Source organism: Oncorhynchus mykiss, chromosome 16, assembly GCF_013265735.2.
Source record: "Oncorhynchus mykiss isolate Arlee chromosome 16, USDA_OmykA_1.1, whole genome shotgun sequence".
NCBI classification, from domain to species: Eukaryota; Metazoa; Chordata; class Actinopteri; order Salmoniformes; family Salmonidae; genus Oncorhynchus; species Oncorhynchus mykiss.
In genome coordinates this window covers 56206569-56227120 of record NC_048580.1, presented here as the reverse complement: position 1 = coordinate 56227120, position 20552 = coordinate 56206569, and the positions used below count along the sequence as shown (strand labels likewise).

Here is a 20552-nt window from a genome sequence, read left to right as displayed (position 1 = left end):
GTTCTCTGGAGCAGGTTTTCATCAAGGATCTCTCTGTACTTTGCTCCGTTCATCTTCCCCTCAATCCTGACTAGTCGCTCTGTCCCTGCTGCTGAAAATTGTCCCCACTGCATGATGCTGCCACCACCATAATTCACTGTAGGAATGGTGCCAGGTTTCCTCTAAGACACAAGACCTGGCATTCAGGCCAAAGTGTTCAATCTTGGTTTCATCAGACCAGAGAATCTTGTTTCTCATGGTCTGAGAGTCCTTTAGGTGGCAGGGACTGGGTGACTAGTCAGGATCGGGGGAAACAAGTACAGAGATCCTTGATGAAAACCTGCTCCAGCGAGCTCAGGACCTCAAACTGGGGCGAAGGTTCACCTTCCAACAGGACCACAACCCTAAGCACACAGCCAAGACAATGCAGGAGTGGCTTCGAGACAAGTCTCTGAATGTCCTTGAGTGGCCCAGCCAGAGCCCGGACTTGAACCTGATCTAACATCTCTGGAGAGACCTGAAATAGCTGTGCAGCAATGCTTCCCCATCCAACCTGACAGAGCTTGATAAACTGCAGAGAAGAATGGGAAAAAATCCTCAAATCAAAATTTGTTGGTCACATAAACATATTTATCAGATGTTATTGCGGGTGTAGCGAAAAACAGACGTGCCAAGCTTGTAGTGTCATACCCAAGAAGACTCAACTGTAATTGCTGCCAAAAGTGCTTAAACAAATTACTAAGTACTTCAGAAATACAGTGTAGACATTGTTAATGTTGTAAATGACTATTGTAGCTGGAAACGGCTGATTTTTAAGGGAATATCAACATAGACGTACAAAGGCCCATTTTCAGTAACCATCACTCCTGTGTTCCAATGGTACGTTGTGTTAGCTAATCCAAGTTTATCATTTTAAAATGCTAATTGATCATTAGAAAACCCTTTTGCAATTATGTTAGCACAGCTGCAAACTGTTGTCAGCTGCAAACTGGAGCATCAGCATTTGTGGGTTCGATTACAGGCTCAAAATGGCTAGAAACAAATAACTTTCTTCTGAAACTCGTCAGTCTATTCTTGTTCCGAGAAATGACGGCTATTCCATGCGTGAAATTGCCAAGAAACTGAAGATCTCATACAAAGCTGTGTACTACTCCCTTCACAGAACAGCACAAACTGGCCCTAACCAGAATAGAAAGAGGAGTGGGAGGCCCCAGTGCACAACTGAGCAAGAGGACAAGTACATTAGAGTGTCTAGTTTGAGAAACAGACACCTCTCAAGTCCTCAACGGGCAGCTTCATTAAATAGTACCCAAAATAGACCAGTCTCAGCGTCAACAGTGAAGAGGCGACTCCGGGATGGCAGAGTTGCAAAGAAAAAAACAAATCTCAGACTGGCCAATAAAAAGAAAAGACTATGATGGGCCTAGAAGGCCAGCATCCCGGAGTCTCCTCTTCATTGTTGACGTTGAGTCTGGTGTTTTGCGGAAGGCCCTAAAAATTGTCAAAGCAGTACCGGAGTTCTAAGTCTAGGACAAAAAGGCTTCTCAACAGTTTTTACCCCCAAGCCATAAGACTCCTGAACAGGTAACCAAATGGTTACCCGGACTATTTGCATTGTGTGCCCTCCCCCCTGCTGCTACTCTCTGTTGATCTTATATACATAGTCACTTTAACTATATGGTCATGTACAGTGCCTTGCGAAAGTATTCGGCCCCCTTGAACTTTGCGACCTTTTGCCACATTTCAGGCTTCAAACATAAAGATATAAAACTGTATTTTTTTTGTGAAGAATCAACAACAAGTGGGACACAATCATGAAGTGGAACGACATTTATTGGATATTTCAAACATTTTTAACAAATCAAAAACTGACAAATTGGGCGTGCAAAATTATTCAGCCCCCTTAAGTTAATACTTTGTAGCGCCACCTTTTGCTGCGATTACAGCTGTAAGTCACTTGGGGTATGTCTCTATCAGTTTTGCACATCGAGAGACTGACATTTTTTCCCATTCCTCCTTGCAAAACAGCTTGAGCTCAGTGAGGTTGGATGGAGAGCATTTGTGAACAGCAGTTTTCAGTTCTTTCCACAGATTCTCGATTGGATTCAGGTCTGGACTTTGACTTGGCCATTCTAACACCTGGATATGTTTATTTTTGAACCATTCCATTGTAGATTTTGCTTTATGTTTTGGATCATTGTCTTGTTGGAAGACAAATCTCCGTCCCAGTCTCAGGTCTTTTGCAGACTCCATCAGGTTTTCTTCCAGAATGGTCCTGTATTTGGCTCCATCCATCTTCCCATCAATTTTAACCATCTTCCCTGTCCCTGCTGAAGAAAAGCAGGCCCAAACCATGATGCTGCCACCACCATGTTTGACAGTGGGGATGGTGTGTTCAGCTGTGTTGATTTTACGCCAAACATAACGTTTTGCATTGTTGCCAAAAAGTTCAATTTTGGTTTCATCTGACCAGAGCACCTTCTTCCACATGTTTGGTGTGTCTCCCAGGTGGCTTGTGGCAAACTTTAAATGACACTTTTTATGGATATCTTTAAGAAATGGCTTTCTTCTTGCCACTCTTCCATAAAGGCCAGATTTGTGCAATATATGACTGATTGTTGTCCTATGGACAGAGTCTCCCACCTCAGCTGTAGATCTCTGCAGTTCATCCAGAGTGATCATGGGCCTCTTGGTTGCATCTCTGATCAGTCTTCTCCTTGTATGAGCTGAATGTTTAGAGGGACGGCCAGGTCTTGGTAGATTTGCAGTGGTCTGATACTCCTTCCATTTCAATATTATCGCTTGCGCAGTGCTCCTTGGGATGTTTAAAGCTTGGGAAATCTTTTTGTATCCAAATCCGGCTTTAAACTTCTTCACAACAGTATCTCGGACCTGCCTGGTGTGTTCCTTGTTCTTCATGATGCTCTCTGCGCTTTTAACGGACCTCTGAGACTATCACAGTGCAGGTGCATTTATACGGAGACTTGATTACACACAGGTGGATTGTATTTATCATCATTAGTCATTTAGGTCAACATTGGATCATTCAGAGATCCTCACTGAACTTCTGGAGAGAGTTTTCTGCACTGAAAGTAAAGGGGCTGAATAATTTTGCACGCCCAATTTTTCAGTTTTTGATTTGTTAAAAAAGTTTGAAATATCCAATAAATGTCGTTCCACTTCATGATTGTGTCCCACTTGTTGATTTTTCACAAAAAAATACAGTTTTATATCTTTATGTTTGAAGCCTGAAATGTGGCAAAAGGTCGCAAAGTTCAAGGGGGCCGAATACTTTCGCAAGGCACTGTACATACTACCTCAATTGGCCTGACCAACCAGTGCTCCCGCACATTGGCCTACCGGGCTATCTACATTGTGTCCCATCACCCACCAACCCCTCTTTTTACTCTACTGCTACTATCTGTTCATCGTATATGCATAGTCACTTTAACCATACCTACATGTACATACTACCTCCAATAAGCCGGACTAACCAGTGTCTATCTGTATATAGCCTTGCTACTCTTATTGTCAAATGTCTTTTTACTGTTGCTTTATTTCTTTACTTACCTACACAAACAAACACACACACACACACACACACACAGACACCTTTTTTCGCACTATTGGTTAGAGCCTGTAAGTAAGCATTTCACTGTTGTATCGCGCACGTGACAAATAAACTTTGATTTGATTTGCGGGTAATTTTTAATGAAGCTGTCTGTTTCTGAAGCTAGACACTCTAATACCGTGAGTCTCAACTGTTGGTCGCGGGAAGGATTAAGGGGTCGCGAGACATGTGCAAGAACATAATATATACTATATTATTTTGAACGGTAACCGCTGCACCTAAACCTTTATTTTGAAAGGATGCCGCCGCATTGCTTATTGTTGCTGACTTTATACAACGTTACAGCGACACAGGCGTGCATGCAATGCACTGCTTATTGTTGCTGACTTTACACGCGCAGCACGTCCACAGTGATGAAATGGCTAGTTGCAGTGGCTTGCGAAAGTATTCACCCCCTTGGCATTGTTCCCATTTTGTTGTCTTACAACCTGGAATTCAATTTTTTTGAGTGTTTGTATCATTTGATTTACACAACATGCATACCACTTTGAAGATGCCCCCCAAAAATTTGGGGGTGAAACAAACAAGAAAGACAAAAAAACAGAACTTGAGCTTGCTTAACTATTCACCCCCCAAAGTCAATACTTTGTAGAGCCACCTTTTGCAGCAATTACAGCTGCAAGTCTCTTGGGGTATGTCTGTATAAGTTTGGCACATCTAGCCACTGGGATTTTTTCCCATTCTTCAAGGCAAAACTGCTCCAGCTCCTTCAAGTTGGATGGGTTCCGCTGGTGTACAGCAATCTTTAAGTCATACTACAGATTCTCAATTGGATTGAGGTCTGTGTTTTGACTAGGCCATTCCAAGAAATGTAAATGTTTCCCCTTAAACCACTCGAGTGTTGCTTTCGCAGTATGCTTAGGGTCATTGTCCTGCTGGAAGGTGAACCTCCATCCCAGTCTCAAATCTCTGGAAGACTGAAACAGGTTTCCCTCAAGAATTTCCCTGTATTTAGCACCATCCATCATTCCTTCAATTCTGACCAGTTTCTCAGTCCCTGCTGATGAAAACCATCCCCACAGCATGATGCTGCCACCACCATGCTTCATTTTGGGGATGGTGTTCTCGGGGTTATGGGAGGTATTGGGTTTGCGCCAGACATAGCGTTTTCCTTGATGGCCAAAAAGCTCAATTTTAGTCTCATCTGACTAGAGTACCTTCTTCCATATGTTTGGGGAGTCTCCCACATGCCTTTTGGTGAACACCAAACGTACCATTGGAACACAGGATTGATGGTTGCTGATAATGAACCTCTGTACGCCTATGTAGATATTTCATAAAAAATCAGACGTATCCAGCTACAATAGTCATTTACAACATTAACAATGTCTACACTATATTTCTGATCGCTTTTCTGTTATTTTAGTGGACAAAAAAATAGTGACCCCAAACTTTTGAACAGTAGTGTGTGTATATATACACATAAAACTATGTGGACACCATTCAAATGAGTGGATTTAGCTATTTCAGCTACACCTGTTGCTGACAAGTGTATAAAATCAAGCACACAGCCATGCAATCTCCACAAACAACCATTGGTACTCAAATGATCTTACTGACGAGCTCAGTGACTTTCAACATGGCGCCGTCATAGAATGCCACTTTTCCAACAAGTCAGTTCGTGAAATGTTGGCCCTGCTAGAGCTGCCACGGTCAACTGTAAGTGCTGTTATTGTGAAGTGGAAATGTCTAGGAGCATATGTCTGTGTGTGGCATGTATCATGGATAATGAAATCAAGCATAAGCAGAGAAATTATGTTCCCCTGTGAAAGGAAGTATTTTCAGATAATGGACTAGCAAGGATTTTCAATACCAGATGATGATCTGTTGATTTACGTTTATTATTTTGAATTAGCAGTGTTTGGTGTCTCTTCCATGTTCATGCAGTTTATACATTACTTTATTTATAATCCCAGAAAGTATTTTGTCCAGGATTTGATCCAGGTTGGTCAAACACAAGACATAGCGTTTTCCTTGATGGACAAAAAGCTCAATTTTAGGCTCATCTGACTTCTTCCATATATTTGGGGAGTCTTCCACCCCCTCTGCTACATATCCACTTGCATGTCAGTGATGGCTATTTCTTATCTTTGATTGGTGTTTTTCTCTGAAGAGTGTACAGATAACCACGCCCCACCCATCTTTTGCTGGATTTGGAAATGTGACGTCATTGGAGGCAAATGGTGATGGGAAGTGGATCGAGCGCTGGTGAGTTTCCCTCTAAACCAATAAAATCACTGAATTCGGTTGTGTCATTTCGACAGGGAAGAAAGAAACTGCAATAAGTTTTGTGGCTTGTAGATTTACAGAAGTTTCGAGCGAAGACAGCTCTGTTTTCGCCACACTCTCAGATAATCGTTTGAATTGGAAATGGCTGGAAGTAAGTAACCATATATAGTTTTGTAAAGGTATTCTTCTGATTACGAACAGCTTGACAGTTAGCCGATGCTAGCAGGTCATTTTGCTGCTACATTCTTGTCATGCTGTCAAAACAGCCACGAACATGATGGGATGTTAGTGTCAGTATGGTATGCCATTAAATAAATGGCAGTATGGTATGCCATTAAATAAACGTTACTTTGATGGGTGACCTAGATCCAAATATTGTGTACATAGTATGAATAGTTTGCTTGCTAGCTAAGTTACCTTGTAACTTTACAGGTACAAATTCGGCTAGTTAGCGTGACTAGGCAAGTGAGTCAGTATTATTTCAGTAGTCACTGCTAGCTAGGTTCGGCCCTTTTTTAAAATACGGGTTTGGGCTGAGGATTTTGCTAATAACATTACAGTTACTGGTGTGTTGTAGCTGTGCGTCTGCAAAGTGGCGAACGTTTATCCGCGAAGGGTGCGCGGTCTGTAAATTGTATCTAATATTTGTATATAGTTCTAACCTGTTGCCATTTAGGTAAAATAAGAGTACTGCTTTTGAAGGTGGTACACAATACATCTTGATTATTTCTTATCAGCCTATGACCAGAAAGGGTAGGCCGATTCTTTACCAAACGTGTAACGCAATATGGAACAAATGGTTGCGTAATACTTTTATCAAATGATTTGTGTTTTATGGTTTTATAGACTCTAGGCTGTTTGTGCCCTCTTAAAATAAAGTGCTATTTGGCTAGAAGACATTTGGGGCTGAAACTGTTTTCCTCAAATGAAAAGGAGTGCTTCCTGAAAGTAAATCTACATTTTTCATATATCTGTTCCCCTTTGGACAATCTTACTGCTCGTAGAACACAAGGAAGTAGAAATAAGAATGTAGCAATCTATTCTGTCACTTATTGTAGCCTGCCTCTTCTGTCGATCCCAAGGCATTGCTGTGTCTCTGAGTGTTCAGATAGTTCATTGTTTGTGTGTGGTGTTATTTAACTTGCTATGTGTTTTGAAAGTAATTTTGGCTGTTATATACTCCCTTGGTATGAATCATTGTGCCAGACAGGCCCAGAGCAGTACTCTTACTGCTCTAGTCTATTGGCATAATAGTGTGATATTCAAAAATAGTTTTTACTCTCACTCCTTCAGTATGCTATTAAACTAGACTACAGTAGACTACACTGTATTATTCATATTGTGGGTTCCTACATGTATTATCATTCATGTTTGGCCAATCTTGTTATTGATAATAACTTGTTTTTGACATTTATCTTTGCCTAGGAAAATTGAGTGCCATTCCCCTCTCTCGGTCCGAGGTGTTCGGAGAGCTGCGGAAGGAGCTGCATGATGACAAGGAGTTCCATCATTCCGACGCTCACATCTTCATCATCATGGGAGCATCGGTGAGATGGGGAAATTAGAGGCTACTTTGATTACTGATGAATGACCCTGCAAGTTTTGACCCTCCACAGCACAGGCAACTTTATTTTTATAATTACGAAAGTTGTGAATGGGCTGGTGGAGTGAGTGTGTGTTGGATGCATATTGGAGCGAGTGACTGACAAAATAAGTGAATCAGTTGAGGTTGTGAACATCATCTATCTTCTTTTGGACTTTTATGAAATTCCCTGAAAATATGTGCCATTTAAGGCACTTTTGTCCAAACCAACTTAGTCATGTGTGAGTACATTTTACGTATGGTGGCCCCAGCAGGAATCGAACCCACAACCATTGGCATTGCAAGCGCCATGCATTACCGACTGAGCCACACAGGACCATAATGATGAAATTAAACCTATAATCAATTCTGAGGTAGTTCAAGATCGATCAGTTGCACTGGATTAACAATTTACTAAATGTAGGCTACCAAAATTAGGATACATTTGTCCGAGACACACAGAATTAGTCTTCTCCTAGAATAATTTCAATGTTTTGTTCAGTTATACCTATTTGATTTTAGGTGGACAGATAAGGGAACACATTTAGTGAGAACGGTGTGTTGAAACAGACAAGAGGGGTTGCACATTTGAGGGGTTGCACATTTGAGGGGTTGCACATTTGAGGGGTTGCACATTTGAGGGGTTGCACATTTGAGGGTTTGCACATTTGAGGAAATGTAGAAATTTCATTGAGACACATTACACAGAGCTTGTGTAACTAAGCAACCCCAGAATCACTTGTGCTCGCTGTAGTCTGGCCTTGATACAAAGAGAACTAACAATCATGAACCTTGATATTATGACACTGTTTGTTAGCCAATCATGTTCAGCTTGAACGGTTTGTTAGTTAATCATGTTGCGCACAGACAGTACGTTGGCCAATCATAGTGTACGAACTGATCTTTTGTTGATCAACTCAGCTGAATGACTATGTTCCCCAGTCACATAGAGATGGCCTAATGAGCCAGAATTATAGGTTGTGGGAAATTACTTTCTATCTCTTCTCCTATCAGTACCTACAAGGATTATCAATTCACTGACTCAGTCGAGTCACTTTGAAGTTGCATTTTCTTACAGTATTTCCTTCTCTAGAAAAGTCCTCTCTTGGCCTACAATGTTTTTTCATGTTTTCGCCTGTAACACCTGCCCAGTTAACTGATAAAATGTACTTTCGGAGAGGAGCTCAATGTATCATTCTTCCGCCCACTTCTCCATTTAGGCCGGTTCTCCCACTCTATTTTCTCTTGGTTGAAAGGAGTGGTGCAAGAGCTGAATAGTGCAGTGTCACCGTAATGAAAGGAAACTGCTGACAAAGGTAGTAGAGGCATGTTGGGAATCAGAATGGGGGAATGGTAATGGTGGTAAGGCATAGCCTTGTGGTGTCTATGGTGGTTTTTGGGAACAGTGATGTACATAGGCTACTGTAAAATATGGTTTGTGTGCAATGCTGCAATCGGTCCTTGACACTCAGCAAGCACACACCAATCACAAGCTGGTGTTACATGTACACAAAAATACACCGCAGGCACACACACCACCTCACTCAACATGGCCTCATTACAGTCGCTCTGCCAATGAAACATTAGTAAATATTAATGATTAACTGAAGAATGATGAGAGAAATGTGATTCGATGGTGTTTGTCAAGCCACCCCCGGTTTGCATTTTCCTCTCAGCTGAGGCGGGACAGAAGGCCAGTAGTCATGGACAGACTGAGGATGGGCATAGGCTAATGCATATCAGTTTAAAGGTGTAACCCATTTTGTCATTAGACACAAATCACTGGAATAAGACACAATAGTCCATAAGGCCATTCGGATGAATTATTATGTTTAAGTTTTTCCCCAAGTGGCATACCAAGCCCGCTTGGTGTTCAACCTTCCTAAGTTCTCCCATGTCAACTCGCTCCTCCGCACACAGCTCGCATCATCTTCAAGACCCTGGTGCTTGCCTATGGAGCAGCAAGGGGAACTGCACCTCCTTACCTTCAAGCTTTGCTCCAACCCTACATCCCAATCCGAGCACTCTGTACCGTCACCTCTTGTCCCTCCCACCCCTACAGGAGGGCAGCTCCCGCTCAGAAGAGCTTGGACTGGGTTGTCTCTTCTGCAGTCCTCATGCCTCCTTGCAGCATGCCTAAGGCATGTTCACGCAGATGAGCAGGGACCCTGGGAATCTTTCTTTTGGTGTTTTTCAGAGTCAGTAGAAAGGCCTCTTTAGTGTTTAAGTTTTCATAACTGTAACCTTAATTGCCTAACGTCTGTGAGCTGTTCTTGTCTTAACGACCGTTCCACAGGTGCATGTTCATTAATTGTTTATGGTTCATTGAACAAGCATGGGAAACAGTGTTTAAAACCTTTACAATGAAGAATCTGTAGTTATTTGGATTTTTACAAATTATCTTCGAAAGACAGGGTCCTGAAAAAGGAACGTTTATTTATTTTTTTGCTGAGTTTATGTTAACATAAAGAGAGGACGAATATTTTTGGTATACATCTTTTAAGGTGTCTAGTATTGATATTAGAGGTCGACCGATTATGATTTTTCAACGCCGATACCGATTATTGGGGGACCAGAAAAGCCGATACCGATTAATCCGCCTATTTATTTATTTATTTATTATGTATTTGTAATAAAGACAATTACAACAATACTGAATAAGAACACTTATTTTAACTTTAATATAATACACCAATAAAATCAATTTAGCCTTAAGTAAATAATGAAACATGTTCAATTTGGTTTAAATAATGCAAAAACAAAGTGTTGGAGAAGAAAGTAAAAGTGCAATATGTGCCATGTAAGAAAGCTAACGTTTAAGTTCCTTGCTCAGAACATGAGAACATATGAAAGCTGGTGGTTCCTTTTAACATGTCTTCAATATTCCCAGGTAAAAAGTTTTGGGTTGTAGTTATTATAGGACTATTTCCCTCTATACCATTTGTATTTCATTAACCTTTGACTATTGGATGTTTTTATAGGCACTTTAGTATTGCCAATGTAACAGTATAGCTTCCGTCCCTCTCCTCGCTCCTCCCTGGGCTCGAACCAGCAACACAACGACAACAGCCACCATCGAAGCAGCGTTACCCATGCAGAGTAAGGGGAACAACTACTAAAAGGCTCAGAGCGAGTGTCGTATGAAACGCTATTAGCGCACACTAGCTAGCTAGCCATCTCACTTTGGTTACACCAGCCTCATCTCGGGAGTTGATAGGCTTGAAGTCAAAAACAGCGCAATGCTTGACGCACAACGAAGAGCTGCTGGCAAAACGCACGAAAGTGCTGTTTGAATGGATGTTTACGCGCCTGCTTCTGCCTACCACCACTCAGTCAGATACTTGTATGCTCAGTCAGATTATATGCAACGCAGGACATGCTAGAAAATATCTAGTAATATCATCAACCATGTGTAGTTAACAAGTGATTATGATTGTTTTTTATAAGATAAGTTTAATGCTAGCTAGCAACTTACCTTGGCTTACTGCATTCGCGTAACAGGCAGTCTCCTTGTGGAGTGCAACGAGAGAGAGGCAGGTCGTTATTGCGTTGGACTAGTTAACTGTAAGGTTGCAAGATTGGATTCCTCGAGCTGACAAGGTGAAAATCTGTCGTTCTGCCCCTGAACGAGGCAGTTAACCTACCGTTCCTAGGCCGTCATTGAAAATAAGAATGTGTTCTTAACTGACTTGCCTAGTTAAATAAAGGTATAAAAAAATATATTTAAAAAATTGGCAAATCTGTGCCCAAAAATACAGATTTCCGATTGTTATGAACACTTGAAATCGGCCCTAATTAATCGGCCATTCTGATTAATCGGTCGCCCTCTAATTGATATATGCATTTGCAATTACTCAACTTTGTTCAGTGTGGTCATAGAATGAGTAAACATGTTGACGGCGAAAATAGTGACCGGCGGGATAACAGTGCATCAGATCATGACAGGAACAACGTTATCAGTGATGATGACCTACCCACCCCCCTCCACTGTTGCTAATGAAGAGCCAAGAGGGTCCAGTCAGAAGAGCTAAGGGAAAAGCTGTAGGTGGTCAAAAATAAAGATTGATTGTTCAAATGATCGAAGAGGCCTGCCACCGCTGTGATTTAACACATAGTATTCAGCCCAAATGCTACAGAATGTGTCAAACAAAGCTGCCCCAACCCAATGGATGTTTTCCTACTAATGTATCCACCCACCCTAAGAGAGATCACCATTGACATGTCCAACCTCTACTCCACCCAGACCAAGGACAAGCAACTGTATCTGAGTATGGATGAGCTCCTTACATTCTATGGGATCCTTATCACATCTGGGTACAGCTCTGTTCCAAGAAGACGCATGTACTGGTCACTTGACAGTGATGTACACAATGAAAGCATTTAATGTAATGTGGCGAAATCGCTCTGATGAAATAATGGCCTCCGTTCATGTGGTTGACAACACAAAGATCACTGATGACCCATTTTAAGGTTAGGCCCATCTTCTCCCAGCTCAATCAGTCATACAAAGTCATGCCATTTCAGGAATGGCTGTCATTGGATGAGAGCATGATCTAATCCTATGGCCGACATGGATGTAAGCAATTCATAAGAGGTAAACCAATCCGTTTTTGTTACAAGCTATGGGGCCTTGTCTCATCCAGTGGTTACATGTGGAACCATATGGTGGATCCCACACTATCCTCCCTGAGACTGGGTTGGGTCCCACAACCAAATTGCATCAACCGATACAATGAGCACATGGGTGCTAAGAAGTGGTGATGGCCGATCTTTGCATGGTCTCTCAACAGTGCACTCGTAAACAGCCGTTTCTTTTACAGAGACGTTATGGGAGGGGCCATAGACCTTCTCACGGATAGTGGCACAGTCTCTTAAGCAAACGTTTGGCACGAAACCACTGAGCCGCGGAAGGAGATCTCTACTGGTTGCTACTGTTGAAGATCAGGCAAGATATGACAAAGCTTCTTCTCACTGGCCAATCAACACGATGCACCGGTAACAGATGTCGGCATTGTGACACGCACTACCTATGCATGTGAGAAATGCAGAGCACCACTGCAAATTGAGTGCGTCAAGATATACCATGAACAGTAGAAAAGGAGATGAGAGTGAATGGAAAAGGGCTGAAAAAGCCCCAAAAAGAAAAGTCAAAAGCCGAGAAGCCGACAAAAGGGAAAAAGACACTCAAAATGACTGAAATGTTTTTAGAAAACGTCAATTAATTCAAGACATACTGTCTGACTGATTGTAGTTCAAAATAGTGATGCACAAATTTAATCATGCACTTGGTTCTGAAGCCTTACCTACTAAGATTGATTTTGTTCAGTGTAGGCCTCTACTTGAAAGCATATTCTACAGGCTACCTCTATCCTAAATGTTACCTTTATGTTCAGTGGGAATGAATCACACAACTGCTATACAGTTGTTTGTCATTGACATTTTAGTGCAACATTCACTATGTTACAATGAATATTGCACTGAAGTACAAGTTCAAATGTTACAATAAAGTTACAATAATGTTTGTTACTTTAACACAAAGGACATGTTGCACTAAAGTAATGTTGAAATAGGTTGATTTAAAAAAAAAAAAATGTATTTGCGCTCAGTATTCATATCAATGTTGTGTAAGTGTTTTTGATAATGTAAAATAGTCACACTAGAATGTGATGGGACCTTCTAGTGGCAAAGCTGGGGACTGCCAGTGATGTCTCACCTAGTTATTTTAAGATGAATGCACCAATTCTAAAATCACTGTACTAATAATCACCACACTGATGGACCTGATTGAAGCGTCTGTCTGTAGTGCTGCTATACTGTGGTGCAAAAAAGTATTTAGTCAGCCACCAATTGTGCAAGAGAGATCTGTAATTTTCCTCATAGGTACACTTCAACTATGACAGACAAAATGAGAAAAAAAAATCCAGAAAATCATTGTAGGATTTTTAATGAATTTAATTTGCAAATTATGGTGGAAAATAAGTATTTGGTCAATAACAAAAGTTTATATCAATACTTTATATACCCTTTGTTGGCAATGACAGAGGTGAAGACTTACAGAAAATGTTTGACAAGGTTTTCACACACTGTATAACACAGACTTTCAACTCCCTCCAAAGATTTTCTATGGGGTTGAGATCTGGAGACTGGCTAGGCCACTCCAGGACCTTGAAATACTTCTTACAAAGCCACTCCTTCGTTGCCCGGGCGGTGTGTTTGGGATCATTGTCATGCTGAAAGACCCAGCCACGTTCCTTCTTCAATGCCCTTGCTGATGGTAGGCTTTGTTACTTTGGTCCCAGCTCTCTGCAGGTCATTCACTAGGTCCCCCCGTGTTGTTCTGGGATTTTTGCTCACAGTTCTTGTGATCATTTTGACCCCACGGGGTGTGATCTTGCGTGGGGCCCTAGATCGAGGTAGATTATCAGTGGTCTTGTATGTCTTCCGTTTCCTAATAATTGCTCCCACAGTTGATTTCTTCAAATCAAGCTGCTTACCTATTGCAGATTCAGTCTTCCCAGCCTGGTGCAGGTCTACAATTTTGTTTCTGGTGTCCTTTGACAGCTCTTTGGTCTTGGCCATAATGGAGTTTGGAGTGTGACTGTTTGAGGTTGTAGACAGGTATTTTATACTGATAACAAGTTCAAACAGGTGCCATTAATACAGGTAACGAGTGGAGGACAGAGGAGCCTCTTAAAGAAGTTACAGGTCTGTGAGAGACAGAAATCTTGCTTGTTTATAGGTGACCAAATACTTATTTTCCGCCATAATTTGCAAATAAATTCATAAAAAATCCTACACTGTGTTTTTCTGGATTTTGTTTCTTCTCATTTTGTCTGTCATAGTTGAAGTGTACCTATGATGAAAATTACAGGCCTCTCTCATTTAAGTGCACAATTGGTGACTGACTAAATAATTTTTTTGTGTGTGTATATAGCTAGCCTCTGTTTCAATCAACATTTTAGAGGTGACTAATCTGGTTTTGTGTTAACATGTTAATAATGTTCATATGTTTCTCTTTAGGGGGATCTAGCCAAAAAGAAAATCTACCCAACTCTGTGGTGAGTGTGCAGCCTCTTTAGTCTTAAAATGAGAAGTGGCTATCACAGGGCAGCTGTGGATTTTCTCTGGTGTCAAGTGATGAGTAAAAACTCCTAATGATCCTCCTTTCTGTTCTTATACCCCCGTCTCACTCAGGTGGTTGTTTAGAGATGGTCTACTCCCTGAACAGACTCACTTTGTGGGCTTTGCACGCTCTGACCTGACGGTGGATTCCATCAAAACTGCCTCCATGCCCTATATGAAGGTGAGACTTTCCAAATGAACGCATTACATATTGACCCACATTTTTACACTGTGTGGGTTAATGCATATGTACAGTGCCTTGCGAAAGTATTCGGCCCCCTTGAACTTTGCGACCTTTTGCCACATTTCAGGCTTCAAACATAAAGATATAAAACTGTATTTTTTTTGTGAAGAATCAACAACAAGTGGGACACAATCATGAAGTGGAACGACATTTATTGGATATTTCAAACTTTTTTAACAAATCAAAAACTGAAAAATTGGGTGTGCAAAATTATTCAGCCCCTTTACTTTCAGTGCAGAAAACTCTCTCCATAAGTTCAGTGAGGATCTCTGAATGATCCAATGTTGACCTAAATGACTAATGATAATAAATACAATCCACCTGTGTGTAATCAAGTCTCCGTATAAATGCACCTGCACTGTGATAGTCTCAGAGGTCCGTTAAAAGCGCAGAGAGCATCATGAAGAACAAGGAACACACCAGGCAGGTCCGAGATACTGTTGTGAAGAAGTTTTTAAAGCCGGATTTGGATACAAAAAGATTTCCCAAGCTTTAAACATCCCAAGGAGCACTGTGCAAGCGATAATATTGAAATGGAAGGAGTATCAGACCACTGCAAATCTACCAAGACCTGGCCGTCCCTCTAAACTTTCAGCTCATACAAGGAGAAGACTGATCAGAGATGCAGCCAAGAGGCCCATGATCACTCTGGATGAACTGCAGAGATCTACAGCTGAGGTGGGAGACTCTGTCCATAGGACAACAATCAGTCGTATATTGCACAAATCTCGCCTTTATTGAAGAGTGGCAAGAAGAAAGACATTTCTTAAAGATATCCATAAAAAATGTCGTTTAAAGTTTGCCACAAGCCACCTGGGAGACACACCAAACATGTGGAAAAAGGTGCTCTGGTCAGATGAAACCAAAATTGAACTTTTTGGCAACAATGCAAAACGTTATGTTTGTCGTAAAAGCAACACAGCTGAACCCACCATCCCCACTGTCAAACATGGTGGTGGCAGCATCATGGTTTGGGCCTGCTTTTCTTCAGCAGGGACAGGGAAGATGGTTAAAATTGATGGGAAGATGGGTGGAGCCAAATACAGGACCATTCTGGAAGAAAACCTGATGGAGTCTGCAAAAGACCTGAGACTGGGACGGAGATTTGTCTTCCAACAAGACAATGATCCAAAACATAAAGCAAAATCTACAATGGAATGGTTCAAAAATAAACATATCCAGGTGTTAGAATGGCCAAGTCAAAGTCCAGACCTGAATCCAATCGAGAATCTGTGGAAAGAACTGAAAACTGCTGTTCACAAATGCTCTCCATCCAAACTCACTGAGCTCGAGCTGTTTTGCAAGGAGGAATGGGAAAAAATGTCAGTCTCTCGATGTGCAAAACTGATAGAGACATACCCCAAGCGACTTACAGCTGTAATCGCAGCAAAAGGTGGCGCTACAAAGTATTAACTTAAGGGGGCTGAATAATTTTGCACGCCCAATTTTTCAGATTTTGATTTGTTAAAAAAGTTTGAAATATCCAATAAATGTCGTTCCACTTCATGATTGTGTCCCACTTGTTGTTGATTCTTCACAAAAAAATACAGTTTTATATCTTTATGTTTGAAACCTGAAATGTGGCAAAAGGTCGCAAAGTTCAAGGGGGCCGAATACTTTCGCAAGGCACTGTATGTGTGTTTGTGCATGTTTATAGACGTATGACAACATTCCTATCTCTCTGTGGTCCCAGGTGGCAGACTCTGAGGCGGAGCGGTTGTCTGTGTTCTTCAGCCGTAACTCTTATGTCAGTGGAAAGTACACCGAGGAGAGTGCCTTCTCCAACCTCCACACCCACCTGTTGTCCCTGCCCGGGGGGGGAAAGGCCAACCGCCTCTTCTACCTCGCCCTGCCGCCCAGCGTCTACCACGATGTCACCAAGAACATCAAGCACCACTGCATGAGTACCAAGTCAGTAAGCCTGTCATGTCTTGCTGTTCAGTCTCTGACTCCCTCTCCTCTCAATCCTCCTCTGTGGTGTTGCTAAGGCCTTGAACAGGCCTGTTCATATTTAATCCACTTGCTTCATGTAATCGGTCTTGTCTGGGGAGAGCTGCTCATTAGATTAGCTTCTCCCTCTTCTGTTGTTTAATATCCAAAACATGCTTACCTCCCCTCCTATCTGTGTGTTTTATTAGGGGCTGGAGCAGAGTGATTGTGGAGAAGCCATTTGGTCGTGACCTGCAGAGCTCAGAGGAGCTGTCCACCCACCTCTCTTCCCTGTTCACTGAGGACCAGATCTACCGCATAGACCACTACCTGGGCAAGGAGATGGTGCAGAACCTCATGGTCCTCAGGTACAGGACAAATGGTCTCCACTCTTTTTCTATTCTCTTTTGCAGTCTCTGTCCCTCACTGTCTTTGGGGTGAGAAAGAACAACATTAATAAACAGACAGCTGTGTGTGTTTCAGCTATGTCCATGTCAATAAGGCTGAGGTTAAACGGTGGTAAATATTCCAGGTTTGGGAACCGGATCTTTGGGCCCATCTGGAACAGGGACAGCATAGCTTGTGTGGTCCTCACCTTCAAAGAACCCTTCGGCACCCAGGGCCGGGGCGGCTACTTTGACGACTTTGGAATCATCCGGTGAGGAGAACTGCGTTAGCGCTCAATGACATCAAACCTCAATGAAGGCATTTATTCTTGCCATGTTCTACTAGTAGGTCTGTAACTTCTCACCCTCCATTTTGTATTACATTTTTTTTTCAGGGATGTCATGCAGAACCACTTGCTCCAGATGCTCTCGCTGGTTGCCATGGAGAAGCCTGCCTCCACCAGCTCTGATGATGTCAGGGATGAAAAGGTACAGCAACATGGACACAAACTAAAGCCCAAAATGCACATCTTCACTTGACTCCATTGGCCCCTCCAGAAAACTGACAATCTTTATTAGTTAGTAAAACCAAACAGAATAAACAAGTAGACTTCAAACCAATCACTTCGTACTCTCTCTCCCTGACCACTGTCTCCCTGACCACTGTCTCCCTGACCACCACTGTCTCCCTGACCACCACTGTCTCCCTGACCACCACTGTCTCCCTGACCACCACTGTCTCCCTGACCACCACTCTCTCCCTGACCACCACTCTCTCCCTGACCACTCTCTCCCCTGCAGGTGAAGGTGCTGAAGTGCATTGCCCCCATTACCATGTCAGATGTGGTGTTGGGGCAGTATGTGGGTGACCCAGAGGGAGAGGGGGATGCCAAGCTGGGTTACCTTGATGACCCCACTGTCCCCAAAGGCTCCACCCAGGCCACCTTCACCACAGCTGTGCTCTACGTGCACAACGAGCGCTGGGATGGTGAGAACCTCGGTTTTCTCTCTCCCTCCAGTCTTGCTTGTTGTGCTTTCACTGTCTGGTAAAACCAGCTCACTCCTCAGTGATAACTGTAATTACTCTGTTCTTCCAAAGGTGTTCCCTTCATCCTGCGTTGCGGCAAAGCCCTGAACGAGAGGAAAGCGGAGGTGCGGTTGCAGTTCACGGATGTTCCGGGGGACATCTTTGGAGCGCAGTGTCGTAGGAATGAGCTGGTGGTGCGTGTGCAGCCCAACGAGGCCGTCTACGCGAAGATGATGAGCAAGAAACCAGGAGTGTATTTCCACCCGGAGGAGACGGAGCTGGACCTCACCTACAAAAGCCGATATAAGGTGAGATACTGAATGAACCCCCCCATCACTCATAGAAAACAGACACTCGCACACTACCTCACCACGCTCACATTTTAGCAACCCATATATAGGCAAAATGTTCAACCTTATTTGCTCAATTTTCACTAATCTTTTCTCTCCTCAGGATGTGAATTTGCCCGACGCCTACGAGCGTCTCATCCTGGACGTCTTCTGTGGCAGCCAGATGCACTTTGTCAGGAGGTCAGTCAGGCTCTGTCTTGCTCAGAAGTCCCTTCTGTTGCCATGGTGTTTGTGTTATGAAAATAAGACTGAACATGCATTATATTTATGTCCACAAGATGGTGCAATGCAGCCCATTGGCTGCATTACTATGTGCTACTCTCCTTACATTGTGTTCTCTATTCACTCAGTGATGAGCTGAGGGAAGCCTGGAGGATCTTTACGCCTCTCCTTCATCAGATCGAGAGCGAGAAACCTCCCCCCATCCCCTACATATATGGAAGGTAAGATTTACCATTCACAGTTAAACAAGTATCGCAAGTCAATAGTCCCATTAATTTGTCAGTGGTATTTTTGGTTTTATTTTGTGATTGATTTGTTCTTTCCCTTCTTCCTAGCCGGGGTCCAACAGAAGCAGATGAGCTATCAAAGAGGGTTGGTTTCCACTATGAAGGAACATACAAATGGGTCAACCCCCACAAACTGTGAAACAGGATGGCAGGAGAGGGGGAGGGACCAGAGCGGGGTAAATGAGCAGCAATACTTTGGTCTGATGGAGTTATTGCTCTTTCCTTTCCAGACCTGTCAGGGCAACAGTCAACAGAGAGATTAGGATATATATGCATGTATGGAAAGGAAGCTATGTAAAAGTATGGGAACAGACTAGGTCTCAGCTACTACATGAATGCTCATCAGGTCTTAACTAGTCGGGGGGGCACTTAACCACTGGGGATGAAGGGAGCGAGAGAAACACTAGCCACATTTCTGTTTCTCCCTCTTCTTCCTGAAGTGTGCACTCTTTTGGTTCTCTTAATGGATTCAAAAGCTGTGGTTGTGATCTGATTCTCTACCCTGCCACTGCTTGTTTCCAACATACTCCTCACACCTTGAGGTAGTGTTCGAATACAAACTTCAGGGAAAAGGGGGTGAAACAGAATTAGGCCAGAGTTGTGACATTAGTAACCATAGCTATCAAAAGTTGGAGATGGAGAACAAAATGTAGATAACCCATTAATGGTGGGAATTACAATGAATGTCTACCACCCTCCACTATGACCACATGTATAAACTGATATAATTGTACTACTTTATAATGCTCTGCAGTTGTTGTTTTTACTATTAAGGTTATCCTTTTGTTTTTCTCATGCTATTTTGGACCAAGGAAAACCATGTTGCATAGTAATAATCCTTATTGTTATTATGAAGTGGGTTCAGAACATGGTGGTTTAATGCAGAGGTCAATATTTTCTGCAGGCAGTTTCTCATCTTGAATTTCTTAAGAGCAACATTGTATTTAGAACAAAGCTTTGGTGTGCTGAATTCCAAGAACTGAGTTCTCTCATTCTCACTCTGTTACTTTGCTTTTTGTTGACATTTTCTTACATTTCCAGGCATGGCCTATTGAAGTTAATGATCATTTTGGATAAGAGTTTAGAAATGACAAGGTCTGTCACAGGGTCAACATAATGCTGTCTATTTAATGGTATACTGTGTTATAGACTGAACATTCACATGTTATTTCCAGAACTTATTTTTGTGTTCAGTCTCCATTGATACAGGTATTTTGTGTTTAAGGGGTTGGTCTCTAGAAGTATCTTGCATTCTTGTCACAATGTTGCTGCTTTTTTTTGTTTTTAATTTATATGCTCAATAAATAGATTTGCATTACAATTTTGGCAATTTGTCTCATGTAAAGAACATAAATGTCAAATGTAGCATACAATATAGGGGGGGAAATTGACCTGTTGATACAGCCTTTTCATGTGAAACTGGTCTGACGTAAAGGGGTGTCTACATCTTACAATAGCTCCTAGCCTAGTTGACTGTTGCAGAACTTTATTTCCCCAAGACTGCTGCTCAAGTCTCATTTCAAAGCAATTAACTTATTCCTTGAGTTAGCCTGGTACTGCAGGA

At 42.3% G+C, this 20552-nt stretch overlaps 1 protein-coding gene across 2 annotated transcripts; it reads left to right on the top strand.

The window, feature by feature from the left end:
- The first annotated feature begins 5542 nt into the window (after positions 1–5542).
- Positions 5543–20309, top strand: LOC110492369 (glucose-6-phosphate 1-dehydrogenase). 2 transcript variants are annotated; one of them, XM_021566623.2, is made up of 13 exons: positions 5543–5818; positions 7265–7386; positions 14442–14479; positions 14616–14724; positions 16481–16698; positions 16926–17084; positions 17249–17374; positions 17498–17591; positions 17904–18090; positions 18202–18437; positions 18583–18659; positions 18830–18922; positions 19037–20309. In XM_021566623.2, exons 1-13 carry the CDS (start codon positions 5791–5793, stop codon positions 19125–19127), a joined length of 1578 nt encoding a protein of 525 aa, XP_021422298.1. In that variant the 5' UTR covers positions 5543–5790; the 3' UTR covers positions 19128–20309. The 2 variants fall into 2 exon arrangements, with proteins under 2 accessions (XP_021422298.1, XP_021422300.1); XM_021566625.2 differs by lacking the exon at positions 5543–5818 and adding an exon at positions 5837–5990.
- Positions 20310–20552: the final 243 nt, after the last annotated feature.